Source organism: Nuphar pumila, chromosome 6 (genome assembly GCF_984573655.1).
Source record: "Nuphar pumila chromosome 6, dmNupPumi1.hap1.1, whole genome shotgun sequence".
NCBI lineage: Eukaryota > Viridiplantae > Streptophyta > Magnoliopsida > Nymphaeales > Nymphaeaceae > Nuphar > Nuphar pumila.
The window spans coordinates 100,135,972-100,152,892 of record NC_143254.1 but is presented as its reverse complement, the minus strand read 5'-3'; the positions used below and the strand labels follow the sequence as shown (position 1 = coordinate 100,152,892).

The following is a 16,921-nucleotide window of genomic DNA, read 5'->3' as shown; positions in this document are numbered from 1 at the left end:
GAATGTACCCTCGAGGAGAGTACGCCACTTCAATTCCTAAAAAATATTTTAAGAAACCAAGGTCAGACATGTCAAAATTTTCTTTTAAAACTTTCTTAATATCATTAATTCCTTGCTCATCACTTCCAGTGATGATCATATCATCAACATAAAGTAGTAAAATAACTACTGAAGACCCTGCACTTTTCACAAACAAAGCAGTGTCAGTATAACATGAACGAAAGTTCAAACTTGTCATTACATTACTAAATTTATCATGCCAAGCCTTTGGGGCTTGTTTTAAACCATATAATGCCTTTATAAGTTTAAGAATTTTATCTTTACCAATACATACTCCTGGTGGGGGATCCATGTAAACTTCTTCATTTAATTCACCATTTAGGAATGCATTCTTAACATCTAGTTGATAGATATGTCATTTTTTGACTGACGCAATGGCGATAAGAGTCCTAACACTAGTCATCCTAGCTACAGGTGCGAAGGTTTCTTCATAATCTATACCATATTCTTGAGCATATCCTTTAGCTACTAACCGGGCTTTATAACGTTTTAATGAACCATCACTTTTAATTTTAATTTTGATTACCCATCTACATCCAATCAATTTCTTTCTAGTGGGTAACGAAGTTATTTCCTAAGTTTTTGCCTTTTTAAGGGCACTAAGCTCTGAGTTCATGGCTTCAACCCATTGGGGAATGTTTTTGGCCTCATTATAGTGTGAAGGTTCATGAAAAGAGTGCAATGCAATTAGACACGCTCTATACCTTGGAGTTAGGGACTCATAGGAAACAAACCTATTAGGAGGATTGGAGATTCGACCGGATCTCCTTAAAGAGGTTTCTTCTATGTTGGATCCTTGAGAGTATTTTTCTAAGGCGCTCATTTGAGCTTGTTGACCACGCCTAACGTAGGTTTGGATTGGTCTATCACTTTCATCTACAACATTGTCAAGAGGAATATCCTCTAAGTCATTCAAAGACTCATTAGAGATTTCCTCTTCTTGAGGAGTCTCATCTTCTTGATAGAGAAGATCAAATAAAAAAACATATTCACTTTCGTCAATATCTTTAGTTTTCACAAAACCATTTTCATTTTCCAAAAAGGTTACATCTTTGGATACATAGAGTTTGTTATTTTTTAAGTCAAAACATGTAAAACCCTTTTGATTTTCTCCATATCCCAAGAAAACACATTCAATAGCTTTAGGAGATAATTTGTCCCTTTTATGTGTAACGACAAAACATTTACACCAAAAAATTCTTAATCTATTGAAATCAGGTGTTCTTTCAAATAGTTTTTCATATGGAGATGTATTTTGTAAGGATGAAGATATCATTTTATTTATTAAGTAAGTTGAGGTTAAGGCCGCTTCGGCCCAGAAACTCTTTGGAATTTCCTTAGAAATAAGGAGTGTCCTAGTGGTTTCCATGATGTGTCTATGCTTTCTTTCGGCCAAGCCGTTTTGTTGGGGAGTCCTATGGCACGATCTTTGATGACAAATTCCATTCACTTCTAAATAATTTTGAAATTCATTTGATAAATATTCTCCACCCGAATCGGATCTAAGAGTAGAGATATTACTTGAAAATTGATTTTTAACTATCATATGAAATTTTTTGAAGAAGTCAAAAATTTCATATTTTAAATTGAGAAAGTAGATCCACACATACCTAGTGTAGTCATCAATGAAAGTAACGTAATAGGAGTACCCTCCTTTAGACATGACCGGGGAAGGACCCCAAACGTCCGAATGGACTAACTCAAAAGGTCTTTTGGACACAAAAGTTCGGTTTGGAAAATGAGTGTATTTCATTTTGCCAAAAATACAACTCTTGCAAACAAAATGTTTCTCATTACATAATTTCTTTCCAAATGGAAAGGAGTACATTTTTGAGAAACTTGGATGTCCAAGTCTTTGATGCCAAATTTCAATATTTTTATCTTGGACATGGTTACAAAAAGAGTTAGTGGGGAGTTTCAAGTTGCTCATATAATAGAGATCTCCCCTCCTATGGCCTTGCCCAATCTGCTTCCCGGACCGGAGATCCTGTATAGAGCAATCCTTAGTTGAGAAAGAGATTTCACATCCATGATCACATATTTGAGCAACAGAGAGGAGATTTAAATCAAGTTGAGGTACAACTCTCACGTTTGACACAAAGAAATCTTTGGAAAAGTTTAAAGTTCCAAAACTTTTTACTTGTAAAGATGTACCATCAGCAGTTGAAACATAGGAGTTTTTATAGTTATTACACAAATCAGAAAGCTCATTTTCAAACGGGGTCATATGAAAGGAAGCTCCAGAGTCAAGGATCCAAGAAGACATACCTGGAAGAGATGAAGAAGCTATGGCGGCACCCGAGATTGATGGTATCTTGAGTAGAGTTTGTAGTGCTTCCGATAGTTGAGCAAGAGAAAAAGATTCCTTTTCTTTGATGGTTTCCTCTTTCTTTTGAGTAGCTTCTTCAATGGAAGCAACCTTATTTTTAGGCCCTTCATTCAACTTAGGGCAATTAGGTGTTATATGACCCGGTTCTTGACAATGATGGCAAATGGCTTTTCTATAGTTGCCATTAAAATTATTTTGCCTTCCAAAATGTGGAGGTTTGTAAGGTTTCATATGGTTGTCGGGTTTTGATACGGCCAAAACATCATCTCCTCCTTTAATCATGCAAGACGAGTTTCTTCTTGGCATATTTCGGCTATGACATCTTCCAAGGGAAGAAGCTTAGATCTATGAAGAAGGGAAGATCTAACTTGTTCATATTCGGGCCTAAGCCCTTGTAAAAATTGAAAAAAGTGCTCTACACTAGAAACCCACTTTGGTTCTAGTAAGGATAGTTCATCCCATAAGGGTCCAAGAGTGCTAAAGTAATCCCTTACACTCATTTCCCCTTGCTTAATAGTCCAGATTTTTTCTTGAAGAAAGAATTGACGAGCAAGGTCTTTTTGAGTAAACATACCTTTTATAAAGAACCATGCTTCATTAACCATCCGAAATTTAGCAATGTTGGCGCAAATCTTGAGCTCCACATTGTTCATGAACCAAGCAAGAATCTTGGCATGCTTACTTTCCCAATCTTCCACTTTAGATTGGTGATCTTCAATGGCCTTCATGCGGGCATTTCCTTCAAGAGCTTTTTCTTGATCACCATCCATCTTAGTTAGTTGAAGTTGTGGTTCCGGAATGGTGCCCATAACGTATCCCCAAAGTTTTTTACCTTTGAGGTTGTTCTCCATGGCGGCGGCCCACATCATGTAGTTGGAACCATTGAGCTTGAAGGAGAGATCAATCTTTTGTTCTCCTTCCATTTAATCACTCACAAGAGGACAAACAAAGAGAGATATAACAAGAAAAAAATATAGCTACACAACAAGCTATATTAAGAAGAAGAGCATACACAAGGCTATGATACCATGTAATGAAATATGCGGAAAAACAAAGAGTGCGTTAAGCACTTGCAACATCCACTAATGAACAAATAAAAGGGCTAACACCCAAACCCACAAGAGACAACACAACATAAAAATATAAATGTCTCTTATTGAAAAGAGAGAGAGTTCTCAAGAGTGAAGAATACAAGAGGGGTTCACCCCTATATATACACAAAAAAAGGATAGGAGGGGTGACCTTAGGCCTTAAAAGGAGAGCCACCTAGGGGGCTCCCCATGGAGTCGTTGGGAGCCCCCAACGGTCACAAATGTGACTGTTGGGGGCCCCATCGACTCCATGGTGGGGCCCCTTATGTGGCTAAAAATAAAAAACAAAAAATATAAAAATAAAGTGCAAAATAATTACAAAAAGAAAAACAAAATAACAAGTACGCCTATCGGGTACTTGTGAAATGTCTAAAATACCCCTAGTGAGTATATTTAGACAATATATATATATATATATAGATTACATATGTATTTTAACAGTATATAGTGAAGAAACATGAACAATAGATGTTCCATCCAGACATCATTTGAGGCCTCTATTCCTGTGAGTGTCACCCGGCCCCTTGTTGTAGTTTTCTTTGCTTGCAATAATACTCAACTCTACATCTCTTGTAGTGACCCTTTGACGATCCCAGATAATCTGGACGCCTGTTAATACTTGAAAATTTCCACATGCTTCCCTCTCACATAATAAGGCAAAAGCATACAGTTTGATAATATAAGGTCCCATGACTGCCACATGCTTTCTTTATAGCCTAAAGATGGGCCATGTGTAAATTTGAGGTCCATCTTAGTTGGTTTACAGAAAACTATATATACAAATATGTAGTTCTTCATATAACCATATATTTATGATCCACCAGTAGACGTCAAAATCAATCAACAGTTGCCAGCATAAATTAATGTCACATTCAAAATGATAACAGATAACAAACTGTTATAGGGTTGGCTACACACCTGCACATATATGGTCATAAGTAATACATGCAAGCAAACCAGCAAAACCAAAAGCGCCTTAGGATGCACAATAACATCGATCCTATTATTGATGCTGAATTATATGCAACCATGTTCCTCTTACTTGAGGTAGGAATGCTTTTCGTTAATTCCTCGATCTCAAGTTGACTTCTAACACACTTGATTATAATGATTTAAATATTCACAGTATTCATCTTAATTCATAAATACTCCCTTTTGTGGCCTCGAATGCATAATGCAACTGGCCATTGTATGCAGCAGTAACCAAGAGACACCAACACCCTGTTTACTGGCCATAATGAAAATGAAACGTTCCTCTCTCTCTCTGAATATCAAGTTGGGTGTTGGATACAAAAAAAAGTATAGTTTTGTAGTTTTATTTTTGTAGGTATTACTGCTCATAACTTACATAGCATTGTATGAAGAAAACAAAATATAAGTCCATATCCATACCATGTTACTGTTTAGGTGAACATTTGAAACTGTCCTTCCTCTAGCTTCAAATTTTTTTTCAGAAATGCCTACTTCTCAAGAGTTGCTTCATTAAATTCAATCAACCATGCAATTGAGACCATCTTCTGAGGCATATGGAAGTATGTAATCATTGTATGCTTCAACCTTACTAGGTATTATGGTGGGTGGGCAGCACCTAACATATATTTCTTGGGTTTTGCTGGAGTGATCAAATTTGGCAACATTCGTATTGCTGGGCTGTCTGGAATTTACAAGGAATACAGTTACTATATAGGCAAGTAAATCCTGTCTATACTTACACAGTGGTTAACACTTTGTAGTTTGTATGCATTCAAAAGAAAGGGAGATATCTGTGTGCTTTATAATATTTCTGTGTTTGCTAACTAGCTTACTTTTGAGGTGGATTGCAAGCTGTTTTAGTGCCTTGATCATCACTGCACCCACTCTTTAAGTTTCATGGATGCATTTTTTTTGTTTGGCATTTGATTTATTGCCTCCACTACTCAGTACTATATGGGGAATATAAATGTAATAAACTTTTCATCAACAGGACACCATGAGCGGGCACCTTACAGTGAGAAAGAAATCAGGTCTGTGTACCATGTACGTGAGTATGATGTGTACAAGCTAATGCAAATTGTGGAGCCTGTTGATATTTTCATTTCACACGATTGGCCACTTGGTATCACAAAATTTGGAGATTGGCAGGAACTTATCCGTCAAAAGCCATTCTTTAAGGAAGAGGTAATCTCAGATCTTTTATTTTTTGTCGCCTGAACAACTTCGATTGGAAAAATAAGCACAAGGCGGAAATGTTAGTGAGGAATTCTCAAAAAGAAAAAAGAAAAAGAAGCCATGATAACCTTTATGCATGAAAAAATCTTGTGCCCTGACGAATATGATAATCGATCCATGAAGATAATCATTCAGCCATGATATAGATCTACATGATAACCACCCTACTGTGAATGGAATATAGCATGTAACGTAGGTAATGCATCTTTCTTTTTCCTTTTTTAACAAGAATTCTGAAAAAGTAGCTTAGTTTTAAATCACCACTTCGGTCTGGCCATTTCTCTCATTGTGCTCACTGTAGCGACAAAGATCAAGCCTGTAATAGGTTAATCAGTGCAGTGGAACCTGTGATCTTCAGGCCATGCAACTGAGCGCCAGATAAGGAAAGCATTTCCAATTTCTAACAAATTATAGTGGCTTTAATCTGGCTCACATTGAAGACCTAGTAGTAAGGTGATACCTATGTCACACGGACTCGGCTCCAAGGTCGACGCACCCGCGTCGACACGCACCGACATGGGTGCGGCTCGGACTCAGTCAACCCATCCCTGGGTGCGGTCAACGCACCCAGGGTCATTTTGGTTGATTTTTTGGATTTTTTTTTGTTAAAAAAATTTTCTGGGCTACAGAATTAAAAAAAAATAACCCTGAATCAGGCTTCACAACTCATCACCTGTCCCCTAATGGGCACAACTTTGACCGAGTCTTATATATATATATATATATATATATATATATATATATATATATATATATATATATATATATATATATATATATATATATATATATATAGCCGAGTCCCCGTGTCCAAAATTTTTGAAATTGCGCCGCACCCGCACCCATGTGACATAGGGTTATACTTTTGTAGGTTTGTTGTTGTTAGAAGTTTATCCTTGACCATTAGTTGTGAGCTCATGAAAGCATGCACTTTTAACCATATAAGCCCAGGTGGATGTACTCAATCCATGCATCAAAAAAAATCATATGGTAGCAATGTTTCTAAATAAATTTACAACATAGTTTGGTTTGAATAAAGAACCATAAGATCCATCCATCCTATGGCCACCAAAGAATGCATGGTACTAATCTGCCATGCTTTTGAGTTCGCGGTGAAGATGATGGCAGGCGGCAGGCCTCAACTTTGTGGCTAAACCAAATCACCTTGAAACTGTTAGATGACGGCCTTCTTTGATATCCATAGTTTGAGCCAGAACTTTGCGTTATACATCTTCATTATTCACACTTAAATCAGTATTTCATAGTACTATTGTAGTTTCAAGTTATAATCCTTGTTCTCTTTGCTTTTCTTTTTCATTGCAAGAGAGGGAGAAACTCATACAGTTACCCAGGAAGTGGTTATGCACCAAGGCTCTTCTTTTTTCATAGTTTCAGTGAAGTTTGATGGATGACCTGAAAGTGTTAGTTTGGGGATGGGATGAAGAGGATTTAAGCAGTGACCCTAGCTCTCTCGTGAAATGAACATGCCTGGTACCATATCATGTCTCCAGCACTTGCGAATCTCTCCTCTCATCCTGCTAGTAATTGGTCTAAATATCTCTATATTGGACAATTTATAAGGGTCGGGATCCTAGAATATGCCCAAAGACTCCATGAGGTCAACCGTCGGCGTCAACCCTAAATAAAACCTTTTACTAACTTCCCTTGGAGGCTGAAGTTCTTCCCAAATGTGACTTCCCCTCTTCCAGTCTGCATAATTAACAAGCAAAGATCATTTTCAGCTACATGATGTTTACAAATTACAACTCTCATACAGTGAAAACCCAAGAGACATGGAGATTGACAGCACAAAAATAGCTTCCAACAAGCAGCCAACATAAATCCATCTGAATGCAAAAACCCATTGAAGGCTCTGATGGTGAGTATCCTTTGTGCGTCTTAAAAGGTCTAAAAGGAGGAAGTTTGGGGTAAACACTGTCCAAAACAATAAAAATCCCACTAGGAGAACCCAACACCTTTTGTCTGGTGCAATGTATAATGGATCCTAAAGCCATCACGCGCCAAATCTTGGATCCAAAACCTAAAAACCAAATAATCCTTGTCTCCTCTGAGCCCCTAAAAGAGTGAATTCTTGTGACCAACACCAAAAGATTAATTATAAGTGCATGAACAGAGGGAAGTTTTTAGGGTTCTCTAGAAATATCAAACCCTAACAGCCACTAGACCAATATGCCCTGAAGGGATCATAGGAAACTTTATTTTTGAGCGGTTTTGTAGTGAATATCCCATGACCCTAAGATCTAATGTAGCCACTGAATAAATTTAATGAAACTGAATGTTCTATCATTTTTAAGGTTAGCACTGTATTAATTGGATACTGACATGAGTGTCGGCATTGGACACACCGAGCCTTGAAAAACTAGATACATAGACAAAACTATACACACACACAGATATATATATATATATATATATATATATATATATATATATATATATTGAGAGAGAGAGAGAGAGAGAGAGAGAGATCCTTTCACATAGGAAGGGGATCTGCCAACCTTTTCTTGTGGGGTTGAGACTTAGTAAAACAGAGAGAAAAGGTGAGATGATTGCACAAATCGAGACCTCTTCCATTCTTTTTGTGGGGTTGGGAGTGGGACCCAACAAAGCACAGAGAGAGAGAGAGAGCACGTCTAGTTTTTTATAGCCTCGACATGTTCTACATAGATTCTTTTATCTGGTAACATAGCCTGTACATTGCAATGCTTTTAATCGGCTTTTTTTTTGTACAGGGAGAATGTGCTGTTGTGACATCATTTAACAAGAGACATGATGACCTTACAGCAGCATGGACTTGCATTAAGATCTCTTTTTGTGTGGCTTCACCTCTAGAGTTCTAGTTTCCCTAAGGGCCTGTTTGGTTGGAAAACTAGAAATTTAAATTTCTAGTTTTCTGCTCTTCAGGTTTTTGAAAATCTGGAAAAGCGAAGTGTTTGGTTGCACTTGAAAATCTCAGAAAAATATCCTGATTTTGATTTTCACCTGTTTGGTTGTTTATTTGACTTCAAGATCTCTCTCTCTCTCAAGTAAAAGTTGGGGAAATCCAAAGTTCAGCTGGAGCATATTATCTTCTTTGTTTAGTTTCTTGATATGTGATGCGAAAGGCCCAAACAGATAGACAACTAGACAAATTGCCAGCAGATTTTGCATATTGATTTTTCATATTATGTCTGAATTCATTTTCACTCTAGCCAATAAATGGCAGGAAAAGGGCGTATGATGGTGGGTTCCTCGCTTAGGACAGTGGGTTCGTCACTTATATTGAAAAAAAAGGAAAAGGGTGCTTAGGGTTTGTAAACACTCCTTAACCCACCCACTTTGAGAATTCACTGGTGGCGCTGGCACTGCCACCGGTGGTCGGTAGCTGGTGCTTCTGCCACCGACTTGTGGGTGGCCGGCAAGCACTGGCAGATGGGGTCTTGGTTGGCCTAAGCAGAGTTACCAAAAACGCCTAGGTAACTGGGGAAGCGCGAAACATCGTTCTTTTGAAACGTGTTGAGAAGCAAAAAATTTTTGGGGAAGCGCGCTTCCATTTTATGGGAAGCACTATTTGTAACGACCCTAACTCATACCCCTTGAAAATGTGCAATTTTTTTTTAAACATGTGCGAAAACAATCCCAGAGACCCAGGGTCCTTACAGTTCTAATTTCAGCTGGATAACCACACACCACAATAGAGCTTACACTTATCATCACAACCCATAGCAACTCATTATTTATTAATCATAAAAGAAAGAACATCTAATAATAATTGCAAAAGACATATCAGAGTTATTTTAAATGACATAAAAGTAAATAATAAAAAACTGAGCTACAATGTTCCTCTGTGAACCGTTCAACAAGAAGGTGACACTCGTAACTCTCTCAGAAGTCAGTCGCTTCACTGATCACCTGCGATTGCGAAAAACCATAGAAGTAGGGTGACATAATCGAAATCCTGAGCACAGATACTTCTAATGAAACAAGTGAGATAAAAGAATACAGATACAATTTCATGCAAACATTTAGAGGAAAGCAATTATGCCAACTTCATAATTTCAATTAAGCAATCATGCAACCAATAATAATTTATAAGCAAGAAAAATCATTGAGCAATAGCATGGATCACAATTTAAATAAGCAAGACATTAGAGATTATACATCATGCATCCATCAACATGTAACAATTAAGGAAACAGATAACATATGTATGTTCTAATGCATAGCAGACATATGCATGATTTATGTGCAATGCATGAACACTTTATTATCTTTCATTAAAGTTTGTCTTTTCATATGCATGCCCTATTAAATGCATACAATTTAAATTCCTCTTTTTAATTACCGTTGCCCGCGAATACACCAAACAGGTAAAATTCTCGATGTCAAGTTAGGTTTCTAGGGTATCTTAACACACAATTTGTATTTTATTAATGGGTTCCAAACTTAGCCCTCGACCGATATCATGAAACACTATCCATCGGAACATTAGACCTCCACATCTAATGTCGGGGATACAAGGGACACCCCACGCCCACAAGTGCCACTTTCTTGGTACCAAAACAACAACAACTGTGTCAAACATACCTTTCCCCAGGCAAAGTGGCGGATTTTCCCTAAAACCGTGGCCAGAAAATAAAGCACACGAAGTTTTTGTATCCTCACAGTCTGCCGAAGATCGGATCTTTAAGATTCCCATTCTCCAGATGGGAGATCCCATAATGTATATTATACTGTTCTTATTCATTATCTTTTTATTAAAAGTCAATTATTTAGTTTTGCAATTCAACATGCAAAAAACAAGGAAAAAGCTCGCATTCACCTCTGCGAGAACTATCACGGGACTCCCGTTCGTGGAAACACATAGAAGAGTGCAATATAGTGCAATAAAATTACATTTGCAAATCAACATTCAAAATTAATAACATAGGCTTGCAAATCAACATGCAACCATAAGCTCACACAAAACAGCATGCACAACTCTTCATGGTCTACCATCCACGACAACAATAGAACAACACAATTAAAGCCATAATATAAATGTGATTTTTGCGATGCATTTAAACAATTAAAGAAAGACCAACCAAAGCTCAAGGCTCTCCAAGCCTGTGATGATTTATTTAGACCATCGATGCATCATACGCAAAAACCATAACAACTTGCAATGTATGCAATGATGTCAATATGCTTCCAAATGCATATTTATATATGTCGATTTAACCATGTGCATGACATGTCACATTCATATGCATGTGTTTACCATTCATGTGCATGTGCCTTTACAAAATCATTCAACATACATGCATTCGCTCATGAATTATCTCAATTGGGACAAGTGAACAACTCATGCCTTTATGTACATGCGAGACACATCAACGCATGTATACACATGCATTTGAAACAAACTTCATATAGTATGATGCTTAAGCACGTCAGATCAAGTCAAAGCATATGAATAATTTCAAATCTTGTCATGTCTCGAGAACCAACATGCACACCACACATTCTGGAAAGTTATATGCATATTCAGAAATGCAAACATGTATAATGTGCATGCCACAAAATATTCATAAGCATGTCTTTGTTCAATTCAGATGCATACTCAAGTCAAATGCATACTTTTATTCATGAACCAGTTCACCTTAAAATATGTGAATACGCACGCCATGAGGTACGTGCCAAAATACATCAATTCCATATATGCACAAGCATATGCAAGCAACATTGCACTAATGTCTTAATTAAGCATAACATATTGATTCTAAGCACAAGAGAAATATCATTTTTCCTTGATTCACTTCTGGCAAAACATGCATACAAGTATATAATCATGCGAGTGTAACAACAATAAACTTTTATGATCCATGTTTTGAATACACGCACATGTCCATACATTCCCATGCGTAGAAAAAAAGAATAAACCTTTAACACATGTACATCAGTGAATAACATGTACGCTTTCCATATGAGAATTCACATATAGCCATATGCAATTTGCTGAGTCAATGAACTTGAAAACAATTTTGTAAACCTAATCACCACCTACGCATTGATCTTAACTATACCAGAAAATCAATTTTATAAGCATCAATCGAGCCATTCACACTACATCCAGCGAGAACCCAATCCAAGAACAGAAAATACATATTAAAGTAGCATGAATCTTGATCATAACCCAATATGAATCCGTTTTTATATAAACACCCCGTACACAAAATTTTTATGTGTAAAGAACTGAAAACACCCATATAATAGAGGATCTATGGATCCTTATCCATGTAATCTAGACTAAACACATAGAATCACTCTTTAACCATGGATTTACACTAAATATTGCATGAAAATGGAATCGATATTCGATTTCTCACATGAATCAAAAGAAAGAACCCGTACCTTAAAATCAACGCTTGAAGGAAAAACTCAAAAATGCTGATGGTGAGGAACGACTTAGTCTAGTGTCGTCGGAGTGTCTCCTAAGCACAGGAAAGAGGTCACCACAAGCGAAACACAACCCTAGCCTGCGTTGTTAGTTTGAGCTAGGCCCCGAGTCGGTGAGCACCGAGCGAGAATATTGAGGCCGTCGACTAGGCCCCCAATAGAGCCACACTCGGTTGGACCCCAATTGAGCTGAGATCGGCCCAACAAAAAGTAAAGGGTGAGATTAAGCAGACCCCACCCGATTACTAGTCAACTTACCACTGAGTTTCAAATTTGCGACGTGCGGTTAAGCGGACCCCTACCAGTTTTATAACTATACCATTGGGTTTTGAACCTGCAACGTCCCAACACAAGGTGACTTGTACTAGCTGTTCCTACCAGACAAGCAGAGCCCTTGTTGGTTTCCCCGACAAGGGGGATCAGGCAGGGGGGCGGCCCCCCTGACGGGCCATAGAGGAGGGGCAAGGGCGGCAGGGGCCACCAACCATCTGCCGACCCTTAGCAGGTCCCCAGGAAAGGGGAAAAAGATGGGAGGCACGACAGGGCCTCCGACATCCTGTCGGCCTCCCGGCGAACGCGAGGAGGGGGAATGACGCGGCAGGGGCCGTCGGCTCCTTGTCGGCCTCCCATCGACCTCGTGTCAGAGGGAAATCGCGGCAGAGGCCGCCGGCTCCCTGCCGACCTCGTGACAGAAGTCAATCGCAGAGAAGGGGGCGTCAGCTCCCTGCCGGCCTCCCGGTGACCTCTGAGAGGCAAAAGAGAGAAGGCAGTCAGCAGGGGAGGTCGCCGACCTCCTATGGGTTCCCTGACAACCAGAGAGGGGGAAAACAGAGGGAGAAGGAAGAGAAAACAGAGAGGGAGAGGCAACGTACCTGGTCGCCCGACGTCGACGGTTGCTGCAGGCAGGGGAGCGAACGAGAGATAGAGAGGGGAGAGGGGCTGCACATAATGCCTCCTCTCCCTCTGCGTTGCTTAATAGGAAGGCACAGGGGGAAGAGGGGAGATCGTGGCCCCGTTGGTTACGGGGAGCCCCTTTCGTGCGAGGCGGCTACAGGGAGGAAGGGGAAAAAGGTCGGGCCAGAGTTTTAAAAACCCTACCGGGTGACAGATCTGGATCGGGTCCGACCCGGCTTTCGATTTTTTTTCTTTTTCTTTTTTTTTAACACTGGTTTTTACACGCTTCCCATTTATCTCGCCTCCCCTCGCTTCCCTCATTTTTTCATTTTTTTGTATTTTTATTTTTATTTTTTTTTGTTTTTCTCTTTTTTCGCTTCTCCCTCGCTTCCGGTTCGCTTCCTAGGTCGCTTCCAGTTCGCTTCCTAGGTTGCTTCCGAGACGCTTCCTGATTCGCTCCTAAGTCATCCCACGCTTCCCGCTTCCTAAATATTTGAAAGTGCCTCGCTTACCGCTTCCGCTTCCCGCTTCCTCGACTGGCAACCATGGGCCTAAGTCTGAAGGTGGGTGGCTGAGTGGAGAGGGAAAATAGGGGGCCGGAGGTGGTGATGTTTGCCAATTTGAGCTGGCCGGATTCTGGCTTGTGGCAGGGGCAGGCTGGGGAGAGGAGGGAAGGGAGGGTTGGTTGGGCTGGGGCAGGGCACCCGTGTTTTGGGATAATCTGTTTCTGACTTTTTTCCTTCTTTTGAAAAATCCAGGTACATATAGGATTATCATATTTCAGGTTTTTTTTCAAACAATCTGATTTTTGAATATCAAGCTTTGCTATCCAAACACAGAAAAAAATATTTCTGGTTTTTTATTTTTCTAAAATCTCATTTATCTGGATAATTAGTGCTAACCAAACAGACCCTAATTGTGGGTTCCCCTTTCAAACATGTATTTTTGTTAACAGAAAATTTGTCTTTGACCTTGTTAACAGTTGGAAGCATATGAGTAATTGTATTGATTCCTAGCTTTTCATTGTTTGCTCACTGTTTTTCAGTTAGTTTCCTGTTGCACATAAGAATCTGTCATTTTTGTTGCATTTTATTTTATTTTTGAATATTACAAGAAGATTCACTGGTTCCTTTTAGTTATATATATTTTATATTGCTGTTGTTTTTTGGATAGGGTGGTGGAATCTTTTATAAAGTTTTTAACTGTTCTTGAGTTATAATAGGGATTTTTCATGCTCTATGGAGCTTCTCTTGCAATATTTGTCGAGTGTTGCAGTAACCTTTTGAAGTTTCACAAAGTTACTTTTAATGGTTTAGATTATGGCGGAATCCTTGGGTAGCAAAGCTGGTGCGCAATTGTTAGAGAAGTTGAAACCTCCTTACTGGTTTTCTGGTCATCTTCACTGCAAGTTTGCAGCTGTTGTTCAACATGGAGATGGAGGCCCTATCACAAAATTTCTTGCTCTGGATAAATGTCTTCCTCGACGCAAATTCTTGCAGGTCTTAACTTGCTTATGTTCAAATTATGAGTTTCCAAGAAAATGTTTTTATATGTATTGTAAGATCCATATCTAGGCTTCTTTCTTAGTAGTTGGTTGTGTTTCTTTATCATGTGGATTCAATTCAGATTATTGACATTGAGTCAGAACCTGGACCTTTTGAGCTTCTGTACGATGAAGAGTGGTTGGCAATAACAAAGAAATGCAACTCCATGTTCCCCTTGACTAAGCAACTGTCACGGCTTGGGTTTGTTTCTTTGGACTTTGTTTATAAGATTCCTTTCATAGGCATCCTCGTTGTTTGTTGTTATTGTCATAATTTTTTATGTGGTCATGTTCAACTATAATTTTGTGGCTATATTACTTATCCTGCAATAATCATGATTGGAATCAGAAATCAACAACTGGAGATCGAAGACCATAGGCAGTGGGTCAGGAATCAACTTAGGGTGAGAGGGTCGTCAAAACCTTTTGACTTCACTCCTGCAGTGCCTGCTTATGAATTTACTTTATCGAACCCAACAAATTTTCCTGGTAATTCCCTTTTTGCATCACAATTTATAATGTATTTGAGTCATCTAAAAACGAGCTCTTGATTGAGTTTTTTTTTTTTTTTGTTGTTATGGAATAATTTTCCTGGAGAAACTTAATGTTTTACAAATTTCTGATATTTGCATTAGTTACCAGTGCATTGTGTATTTATTTATTTTATTTCTTGCTTGCTACTTTTCCCCTTTATGCATCACTTGATTTCCTAACCTTTTTGTCTTCATTCTCTATTGCCGATTCGTTTTCTTTTATTTTTTATCCAAAAGTATATGGTGATTACACATTAAATGTCCACATCATGTTAGTTTCTGCCTTGAATCTTTTAAATCCTTCTAAATGTAAACAAGAATAGAGAGAGAGATGATCGCAGTTAACATGTGTAGTACAAGATGCAAGGCGATGCCCATTTTATATGCCCCTTTCACTTACTGCCCAAGTAATTCTAGCCTAATGTAGACATGCCTAAGCATGTGCATAGATAGGATAAGGTTGCATGGTCTTCCGTGGGCCCTTGGGGTTGCCATGGTGCGGATAACCCATGCATGTAGGGTTGCACAACGAGCTGAGCTAGCTCGAGCTTGGCTGGGAATCGACCCGTTTAAGCTCGGGTCGAACTCATCTGAAAAATTTAATGATTCGAGCTTGAACAATGGTCTAAGCTTGACATAGATAAAAGAACTGAACTTGAATAGGCAGTCAAACTTGGTGAAGCTCGGTTCATATATGTATGTGATGCCTTAGGTTTAGTATATGTACAGTTTTTGTTGACAAAACTAACAAAAAAAAGTTCTCACCCTAATGGGTAAGACAGTTGGGCTTTCACATGAGAGTGCTAGGATCAAATCCCAGCATGTCGGTCTCTATTGATTACAAACATTTTTTGTTAAGTAAAAATGATCAGCTCGATCTGAGCTGAATCCTGCTCGGGCTCGCCCTGAGCCGATCACGTACATGTGCTTTTCAAGCTCGGCTTGGATATGCTTTTTTCGACGAGCTGAGTTCGAACCAGGCCAAGCTCGGCTCAAACCTGTCTCGTGTGCAGCCCTACATGCATGTTCAGCTCCCCTATTTTAGGTCATGCATCAAATATGGTGCATGATCTTTAGTGTTTTCAAGGTGCATGGATAAATCATGGCCAGCTCTCCTGTTTTAGATCATATACCATAGTTCTTCTCCTGTGGTGATTCCAACTTTCTAAGGTGCATGACCTTAGCCCCACAAGGTAGCCCATTGATTATGGATCATGGGACTGGATTCATGTCCATGATGCATGACCTGATGAAGATCAATGTTCCCACTCTAAATTTGATGATTACATTTAAGGAACCACAGATAATCTCTACTTTTTTAGCCTTGTTGCTTTGCCGCATTTGCTTCTCAATTTTCTGATTAAATTAATGATTTTTTTCTATTTATGCATTACATGAATACTTGATGTAATAAACAAAAAAATTTTGTAGGATCGGGTCGGATCCAGTTTTGGACCCGACCCGGATCCAAAGGGGGGACAGGCGGTCGGGCAACCCGACCGTCTCTCCCATGCCTTTTAAGGTCGAGGCAAGGGAGGTGAGGGAGGTTCACGAAACCCCTCCCTCGCTGTCTCTCTCTCGCACCGCCTCTCGGTCTCTCTCCCCCGATTGACTCTCTCGTCTCTACACCCTCTGGAGACCCCTGTCAACCCGACCTCGACGCTGCCGCCACCTGCAACCTCCCTCCAACGCCGACGATGCCACCGCCGGAGACCACCAGGTACGCTTTCCCCCCCTTCCCTTCTCTTTTTCTCCTTTTGACCCGCCGACAGGGGCTATGCCCCTGTTGACACCTTTTCCAGCGGACTGGCAGAGGCGACGCCCC

At 39.4% G+C, this 16,921-nt stretch overlaps 1 protein-coding gene across 2 annotated transcripts in view; it reads left to right on the top strand.

Annotated features, from left to right (window-relative positions):
- DBR1 (debranching enzyme 1) overlaps positions 1-16,921 on the top strand; it is a 63,069-nt gene that overhangs the window by 12,510 nt on the left and 33,638 nt on the right. For both annotated transcript variants that reach the window (XM_090008470.1, XM_090008471.1), the window contains exons 5-9: positions 5,046-5,167; positions 5,444-5,637; positions 14,337-14,519; positions 14,647-14,765; positions 14,913-15,052. In XM_090008470.1, coding sequence (XP_089864596.1) covers positions 5,046-5,167; positions 5,444-5,637; positions 14,337-14,519; positions 14,647-14,765; positions 14,913-15,052 — 758 coding nt within the window. The remainder of the gene's footprint in view (positions 1-5,045; positions 5,168-5,443; positions 5,638-14,336; positions 14,520-14,646; positions 14,766-14,912; positions 15,053-16,921) is intronic.